Source organism: Rattus rattus, chromosome 6 (genome assembly GCF_011064425.1).
Source record: "Rattus rattus isolate New Zealand chromosome 6, Rrattus_CSIRO_v1, whole genome shotgun sequence".
Lineage (NCBI taxonomy): Eukaryota > Metazoa > Chordata > Mammalia > Rodentia > Muridae > Rattus > Rattus rattus.
The window spans coordinates 126,494,948-126,504,655 of record NC_046159.1 but is presented as its reverse complement, the minus strand read 5'-3'; the positions used below and the strand labels follow the sequence as shown (position 1 = coordinate 126,504,655).

The 9,708-nt window shown below is 37.8% G+C and overlaps 1 protein-coding gene across 1 annotated transcript in view; it reads right to left on the bottom strand.

The window, feature by feature from the left end:
- Nucleotides 1–2,069: 2,069 nt before the first annotated feature.
- The window catches only part of Thsd7a (thrombospondin type 1 domain containing 7A), a 415,052-nt gene continuing 407,413 nt past the window's right edge, over nucleotides 2,070–9,708 (bottom strand). The window contains 3 exon segments of the mRNA XM_032906937.1: nucleotides 2,070–5,239; nucleotides 5,941–6,028; nucleotides 8,369–8,576. Coding sequence (XP_032762828.1) covers nucleotides 5,155–5,239; nucleotides 5,941–6,028; nucleotides 8,369–8,576 — 381 coding nt within the window. The 3' untranslated portion in view covers nucleotides 2,070–5,154.

Here is a 9,708-nt window from a genome sequence, read left to right as displayed (position 1 = left end):
AAACAGCAAACAGATAGTAAAAGAAATAGCCAGTGGGCTTACTGAGGCTCACGAACAGATAAAACATAAATTGTTACCTATAGAAAGAAAAGGAACCCCAAACAACTACAAAACAGAACAATAAAACTTATAGCCATTTAGAGTGTAAGTAGAGTAGGTTTTCGCCCACTGGAAAGGTTGCTTGCTTTAGACATTTCCAGGTTTATGATCTGTCTTGACGGAGCAGAATAAAAAAATGAAAATTTAACACTATTTGTTTAACATTTGTTTTATTCATTTAATATTGTAGATACCCACTTCCCACTATCTCCGTTAAAAAGGAGCGGCTGCACACTTTCTTATCACACTGCAAAGTATCTAGTTGATAAAAAAAAAACAAGCAAACAAACAAACAAACAAACAAAAAAGACAAAGAAGTCACATGTTGTGTCCACACCTCCTGTGGACAACAGCCAGGACATCGGAGGGAAGGACCAGGGGGGATTATCACGTTAGGAGCAGGGAGATTCTGTTCTCAAGCCCAAACTAGACTCAGAGGCCCAGGGATGCTCTGCAGGATTCTTATAGACTTGTCGAGGGGCTCCTGGCCTGCCTCCTCCTCAGTCTTACAAGGGGAATTGGACAAAAGACATTTGAACTAGGAGACACTTACAGATAACAAGACTCCAGCACATTCAGCAAGCATGATTCTGCAAAACCGATTCTGACTCTAAATCTCCCTAGAAATAGGTTCTCTTTTCTGTTCACTACTGATAGATACAGGCTTTTGGGCTGATATGTAAGGTGGTACGTGAATAAAGATTTTAAATGAAAGTCGGGAAATAAGAGGATATCGGCTAATAGCAATGTAAGTACAAGAGTTGACATTTTCATACCAAGGACTTTATTTTTAGTTTTCCTTTGACATGTCATGTGTGTGACTCTTCTTTATTCCTTAGTCATTGCTTTGACAAGTGTATTCCATTCAAATAAAAATATTTATATTCTAACGGATGGTTTTATTTCAGTAGGAATAGTTATATCTTACAGTGATTGATCCTGATTTCCTCAAGTTTTTGTGAAGAAAAACAGGCAGGAAAATGTACCAGAAAGGGAATCTAAATGCTTACTTTTAAAAATAAATACAAAGAGTTTATAGAAAAATATCCAGGGAGCTTATTGAGATCAGAATTAGATAAAACATAAATTATCTTCTATAGAAAGAAAAGGAAGCCAAAATAACTATAAAATAACAATAAAACAGACAGCTAGCTAAAATAGTTAAAGTTGGTTTTTGCCACTGGCAAGGTTGCTTGCTTCACATATTTCCAGGTTTATCGTCTGGCTAGGCTATAATAATGTTGGGTTAATAATTATGCTGCACTTTTCTTTATAAATTTTTGGGCATGTTTAGTGGAGGGTGGTTTGCAGCAAGGCAGACAAGGCTATAATAAACAGAGGAGAATTGGAGAGGTGAGGTGGAGAAAAGTGTCACCCAGGACCAAGGATAGAGTAACTAGAGGAAGTGAACAAGTGTATGGGAAGAGCTTCTCTCCTCCTTTATAACCAATGGCTTCATCTTGAAATACTTAGGAGCCTAACAGTCTGATTAAGCCACAGTGAGCATTGCTACTCTTCACAGCATATCCTGACACTCTGAGTTCCTGTGGAAAAGTTCTAAGCACACGTCTAAAGAATCGATAGTGACGTGTTCCAGTGCAAGTAGCTCTCACAAAGCATGCTCTTCTTCTCTTAGATGTCTCAGTGACCTGGGTATACAAGAGCCATTATTAATTTTTTTTGCCATTATTAATTTTAAGTGCTCTGAAAAATGTCCTCCACGTATAACTTAATAAATTTTAAGTGCTCTGAAAAATGTCCTCCACGTATAACTTAATAAATATGCCTTGTGATAAGTAATCTGTGCTTGATTAGATAACTTAAAGTCATGCTTTCACATGCTCCTTTTCAATTAGCTTAAGCTACATTCAAAAGAATGTGGGCTTGGAAATAGAGCCTTTATTATAGTCAGTGTATTGGACAGGCACCAGTGGAAAGGCAAATCCGTCCCTTTCGGGGGTGGGGGGATCAGCCCTGCGACTTTTCCTAGGACAATCCACCAAATTTTTATAAACATCTGCGTTTGTTCATTCTCTTTAAAATCAAGTAGAGAATCTCCCTTCCTTTCTTCCTTCGTCCATCTCTCTCCTCCTTTCCCTCCCTTTCTGCCTCATTCTTTTCTTCCTGCCCACAGACAGCTTTGGAAAAGAAAAGGGATCATCAAACAGGTTTCCACCATTTCCCTCCTGGGAGTAAAGTTCTGGGAAAATTCCAGTATTTATTTCCCTATAAACTCAATACAGTGATCTGTACATGAATACGATAACCTCCCATTTGCCCTAATTATCCAAGTGAATAAATCCTTTTCCACCTTTCTAACAATAGGCCACACAGTATTCATTTATCCTAATGATGATATCAAATGTCTCTCCAACATGATAATAGTATTTTAATATTAGTTATTCATAAACATTTCCATCTCCACAACATTTTTCAATGTTTGATTTCTTAATTGATTTGATTACCTATGTAGGAGAGTATTGATTTGCTGTCATAATTAATCACATTTTATAAAATACTTCAAGTGTAGCATGGGTTAAAAAAGTCTTATTTTATTTCCTATCTCACGATGGCTAGGTGTTGCCCACACTTCACCAGACTGTTAAAAATTTTCAGCTAACCACAGAGATTGTGATTCAACCTCTTTGGACAGACTGCGTTTGTTTATTCAAAGAGCTCAACTCGAAGATTTGGAGACCGATATTGAGTGTGTGTGTGCAAACTATTACAGTTTCAGAATATCAATATTATTTTCCTTCCTCTTTAATGCTTTACCTCAATTAAATCCTTGGCTATCCTGTTCTCTTTGAAATGACATAATCTCTTACTGCATTACATTTGGCATAAGTAAGAATCATTGTGTTCATATTGAATTGTATATAAAGATTTTTCATTTGGGAGATTACAACATCCTCTTATTCAGAGTTCATTTTTAATCTTGGCAGGAAAAGCTGTCCTAATGGACAGCAGAGGGAGCTCAAACACAGCCTTTGAAGGCAAATACCTCACCAACAAAACCACAGCTCCAGCGATACAGACATGTTTCAGATTAAAAAATAAAATAATAAAATGAAATAAATAAAATCACGTGTTTACTGTGTTTAAAAGACTATCAGAGGCTAATTGTACTAGTTATTTCCAGAAGTATGTAAGTGCCTTTTCACAACACAGACTAGCTTTCCTTTTCAGAGAAAGAGGTGAACTATATTCCACGGTGGCATTTCCCGGGTTTCATCAGTGAACCCAGAGCTGATTTCCCAACAACTCTAAGTTAATGACTATGAATTGTCACCTGTGAAATTAAACACACTCAATAGACAGAGTAAGTGACTAGATGCTAATATAGAGCTGGCTCTAAACCACAGCTAGAGTGTAAGGCAGGTCAGCAAACTAAGACATGTAAATGTAGCTGGCTAGCTTCTTGAGGAAAGAAAATTCTCTCGGAAAACACTATTTTCCAGCTGACTTCCCTGGAAGCATTGCACAGTGGCGGCGTTCTGAATTGAACTAAAGAGCTGACTGAAAACATTTCCTGTTTGGTCTTTTGCATTAAAGGCTTATGACCGTTGCTCTAGATGTTTAAGCAAGCCCTGAACAAGATCATCCACTCTTCTTTTCTTAAATTTTATATTTTAATAAATCACACCAATTCAGAGTTCAACCATGAGAAGGACAAAAGGTCATGACTATGTAATACAGCCTGTAAGACTGAATGCCTACCTCACACTGGAAAAGCAAATCAGGAAGACAGGGAAGCTAACAAATAATTTTGATTTCCTTTTGTTAGAAAAATCATTGATACACTATTTTCTCCATCTACTCAAAATTATGAAGACAACCAGTCCATTTTTCTTTGCTTTTCTTCTTCTTTTTTTAAACAAAGATAACAAATATATAAATCTTGTCATAAACAGCTTCCCAAGAGCAACTGCAACCCAACCAAGGGGTTCTACGTTTTGGAGGTTGGGGGGTTAGGGACTTCAACACTTGAATTATTGCCGTGTTGTCAATTTCATGATGGCTGTAGCAAGAAGGAAGAGTGTAGACAGCAGGTATAATAGCAGATTTGATCCCAATACCATCAAGACTGAACTATTTCTCTTCAGAGGGCAAAAGCTTGCAAATGTCTCCACAGCACTCTTGGCACAGATGTCTTCATCCCATATGAAAAGAGGCAGTTTCTATGGCAATACTGGTTGAGTGCCTATCTTGCTGCACTAATATAGTGCAAAATGTGCCTTCCATGTAGCAAAAAAGATGTAGGCAACCAGTGTGAAATTAGGGAAAGTAGAAATGTATTAACACAGGCATATTTGTTTCCCAGACAATAACCACTATAAAATACCAAACTCCAGGACCCCTTCTTCTAAGACTAGTACCTGTCCAGCCTTCACACATTAGAGAGAGACAAGAGTAAAGTCTTATAAAAGAGTTTGTCTCTAGAATGAAGGCCAATAAAAGCTACCATCGACCACGAACTTGCTAAGTTGTTCAATGGGTTTCCCGCTTAGCATAGACCTTACATCTTCTTCACTGTTAAATGTGGCTTATTAACGAGTATATAAGATGACATCATAATGTGAGTCATTCGATCGAGTATACATGTTGTAATGGTTAAGAGTAGAACTGTAAAGCCTTCAGTATGGACTCTTCATGCTAGAAAGTTCTGTGGGTTAGTGTTGTAAGCGGTCTTGCATCTGGCTTCCCAGTTGGCCAATGTCCTCACTATATTTTAGAGATCAAAGTGGTTGTATTTGTTTGTTTGTTTTTTGTTTTTGCAATTGGGTAGATTTCAGAAAAGGTGCCACAAAACTCTCAGGACACAGCATGCAATCCACTGCATCTCTTAGAATCCTCAGGGCTGACTCTACATGCCAGTGGTACTGTCTTCAATATTCCCAGAGGGAGTAGGGTTTTCTCTTTTTTTCCTAATGATGGTGTTCTTAACAGTTACGGTTAATTATAATTCAGAATTTGAATACTGGCACTCTGGCCTCTGGATGCCTACTATAAAGGGAAAAGGCCAATTCTGGTTGTGTCCAGGAATGGTCAACGTTACATGTCCGCATCTCCATCATATGCTAAGGTTAAAGGTTTGAGGCGGTTGTTCTGCCTTCTTTGGGGTTTCTTTGGCTTTTTGCTGTAGGAAATTCAGGAAAATTTGAAAAAAAGTCAGTCTTTCATTTTAAATGTTGTTTTAAATAAAAGAGCAAAGCAAAACAAAACAGTAGATCTAAATTGCCCACCTACGTTTCCCAGTGCCTTTTAGAATACAACAATCTCTTTGAGCGTTACATTCTGAGAAGGTGTCTTCCGGTATTTAACTCTTTTATAAAAAGCCAAATTCTCCAATTTCTTAGTTGACACAATAGAAGTGATGGTATAGTATATTTTTGGTTTGTCTTAGAACTTTTATTAAAAATGCACATTTACAAATACAGTTAAATAAGATGAAGAATCATCATAACATTTTCCTCTAAGAAAGAGTTTGTATCTATATCTATATCTATATCTATATCTATCTATCTATCTATCTATCTATCTATCTATCTATCTATCTATATATCTCCATCCCCATGGCATTTCTTCATGAGAAAAATTTTGAAAGAATGACCTAGAACAGTCCCGACTCATTTCCACAATTAGATATGGTAGATAGATTTTTAGGTTTTCTAATATTAAAGTTTATTTTTTTTTAATTTGTGTTTGTGTGAATGGAGTGAATGCAGCACATGCATTTCACACACAGGTCGGTCCCTGCGTTACTAGCAACTGAGAGAATTTTCTTTGAAATAACCATCTTACATCTCCCTTAAGATTCTGAAATATTTAAACACTCACCACGCTAGGTAAATCATGGAGACAATGAAGACTAACAGCACAAATGCCCCAGCTGCGACACCATAAACCCAGGTCTTTAGTCTCCCATCTAAGAAGAAAAGATATTAGTTATTAGTTTACATTAGTCTGGATGATATATGACAGGCTCATGATACCTTGGCTCATGAGAAGTTACTCATGATCAGGTCTCTTCAATACTCAACTCATTCTTCCCCAGAACAGTTACCACTAATGTCAAGCAGCTAATGGGGGTTAGGCTGCATTCAAGGGGCATTAGCAATGGAAAGAGTTGAAAAGCAACAAGTGGTGTTTGCATTCAGATGCTGAGTTCCTGTTTGGTTTCTTTACATGACATCCCACCTCAAGCCCAGCATGTGTATTACTCTATGCTCATATGCTTTGGCTTCTCCACCTGCTGCAGGAAGGGCATAGAAAATATTTAAAAAGGTGAAAAACAATGCAGCTTTTGAAAAAGTCATAAAACTCTGACTCAATGCAGATGCATATTTGACCATTCACTTTTGTTTTAACAGTTTTGTAACATATTAACTTTTTCGGTTTGGCCATTACAATCTTTTATCTCGTCTATTCTTAGAGTGTGCTTAGGCAATCAGAGACTTTGCGGAGATAATCACATAGAAATAACAGAGCTAAGGACTTTTGAATGTTTCTTTTCTAATCCTCCTGGGATGTGCAATCACTGTGATAGGCACGATTCTAGTTGAGTTTGGGCTTCTTTGTCCCTGAAGTATTGTGCTCTAAGTAAACTTCAAACGTGTTGCTCAGGATGATGTTGCCTTCTTACTTTGATGCTAACATTAGCATACATTGTCTGGAGCTGACATGGAAGTATGCAGGCAATATGTACACATGAGTAGGTGGGCAATATTCATATCACAATATGGTAAGATGTATGAAAATTAGATGTACACAAAAATCACCCCATGGAGACTTATCCAATATTTGAAAAGCATCAAATATAATGAGTACTAGATGTTTCGTTTATCATTTGCTCATTTGCTGGAAATAAGTACGACTAATCTATGCATTAGTTTCTTTTAAACCTGTACATTTAAAAAGTGGTTTTTCCTTTTCCTTTCCTTTTCTTCCCATCTCTTTTCTTTCCTCTTTTTGTATTGAGTTTAGAATCAAAGGAGCTATTCTATTACTAGTATCTTTTCTGTGAAAATTATTTAACCAATATTCAAAATGTTTGGGGAAATTATTAAACAAAGTGGAGAGAATTATTTAACTTGAAAAGAGATGTTCTCATTTGTGGAGAGCTGGTTGGGTTTTTAGATAAGATCCAAGTTGCTAAGGGCAATTTGGTCTCCTGACTTGAAATGGAGACGTTCTTACATTTTCACAGACAAATCTGCTTTTCAAACTCAATTGTATGTTCACCTAAGAATCTAATAAAAGGAGTGATTATGGATAATGGCAATCACCCAGATATTTAAAACACCTTAAAGTTCAATTTTGGTTCTTTTAAAAGGAAAATGTTTTTACTTAATGGCCACAAATCGAGGCATGGTAACTATGCAAATTTCTTTCTTTATTTCTTGTGTTTCTGATGTAAGTATAAAGTTGGTGATGGCTGGATTTATATGAAATTCCTCCATGGTGGGAGGGAATGAGGCAGAATATGTGTTGCTCATAGAGCAATAGTAGGACATTTTCTGTACCTAGAGACAGCACGTTCTATCCGAGTTAGGAAGAGAAAGAGTGAAAAGTCGAGAGCAGCACTTCTTCAAGCTTGCAGGCTTATTCCTGCATTGGGTTCAAGTTCAATCATTGATAAACTAAGAGTATCTGTTGTAATACGACAATGGCCTAGTCAGCCTCTAAGGGTCATTCCATCAAGCAAGGAAGACTCCATCACTGCCTCTCTCTATTTGGCCCTAGTATGGACTCTAAGGGAACTGGGAACATTAACTTGGACATTGCTGTTTACTGTCCTAGCAGCTGAGCGCTCCTAGCATGGATCTGCATTTCTCATGGCTCATTCCAGCCACTCTGTGTGATTATACTGAAAACTCGAAATGCCTTTATATTCTTATTTATCTCTGTTGTAAGTGGCGACATATTTTTCTAATTATTTTCATTATGACATCATTTTATTCAGTGTGTATTTATTATATTTACAACTTTAGGACTGGGTTTGAGATAAGTAATATCAGTACTATTTTTTTGTTGTTGTTGTTGTTGTTGTAGAAAGTAGTTTCATTTCTATGAATTCAGACCTGGGTACTTGTGTTCACAATAAAAATAAAAAGACATAAAGATAGCTGCAATGTTAAAAATGAGTCCATGGATTAAGAAATAATCATTTATTTGAAACATTCTTGGTTATTTAAAAAATATACTGGGATATTGGTGGAATGTCTAAGTAAAAAATAATGTTGCGTTCAGTGTCTGGCTGCTTCACCTGGCCCAAATGGCTGTAGAAACCATGTCCTGCCCCGTCCTGCTGGGTTACTGGAGGGTTGCGTTGGGTGAACTGCCCGACTGGTTTTCACATCTCTTTTATCTTCCACAGTGGGAATCACCACCACAGGGATAAGTGTGCATTGCTCAAGGGTGCTATTAGAGGACATGACTTCAGTGTACCCTTCTTCACAGCGGCATGCCTTCATCTGCAGGAGATCAGGGAGGGTTACAGTACTCACACAAGGGATCTTGGAAAGGATAACCAAGCTTACTCAGAGAAAACAGCATTAGGAAGCATTTTTAAGAGAATTTACTGCATGTAATTTCTGCCTTAGCTACATTAACTCTGCCGCCCTATGCTAAATTTTTCTTCCTTCCTTCCTTCCTTCCTTCCTTCCTTCCTTCCTTTCTTTCTTTCTTTCTTTCTTTTTTTTTTGAGTCAAAGAACAGATAAAGGGCATCTTTAATTACCACTATTTAGGTAGGCTGCAACCCGAAGCTATTGCCTATATTTTTTGTTTTGGATCTTTTGTTTGAATTATAAAAAATAAGAATTTTAATTGAAAATAAAGTTCCATGAAGGAGATGAGTATATGAGAAAATGGCCACAACTACATCTCAAAATTTCTCCTGTCTAAAGGAAATACAGCAACAAAGAGTGGAGCAGAAACTGAAGGAAAGGTCATCTAGAGACTGCCCCACCACGGGATCCATCCCACACATAGACACCAAACCCAGACAAAGAAGTGCTTGCTGACAGGACCCTCATACATCTGTCTTCTGAGAGGCTCTTCCAGATCCTGACCAATACAGAGGAGGATGTTTGCAGCCAACCATTGTTCTGATCATAGGGGGCCCAGTGGAAAAATTAGGGGAAGGACTGAAGGAGCTGAAGGGGTTGGCAACCCTATAGGAAGAGCAACAGTATCAACCAGCCAGACCTCCCCCCGCCCCCCCAGAACTCCCAGGGACTAAACCACCAACCAAAGAGTACACATTTAGGGACCCATGGCTCCAGCCTCGTATGTAGCAGAGAGGATGGCATCAATGGGAGGGGAGGTCCTTGGGCCTGTGAAGGCTTGATGCCCTGGTGTAGAGGAATGCTAGGGAAATGAGGCAGGACTGGTTGGGTAGGTCAGGGAGTACCCTCATAGAAGGAGGGTAAGGGAGGATGGGAAAAAAATTAAACACATCAAGCATATAAATAAGTAATCATAAAATAGGAGTTGGCTAACCAAGGAAGGTCCATACTAAGTCTTTCTAAAGGTAAATAAGTCAAGTGCATTGAGAACTGCTCAACTAAATTAAAACAAAAAAGGGATGGTTTGAAATCAATGG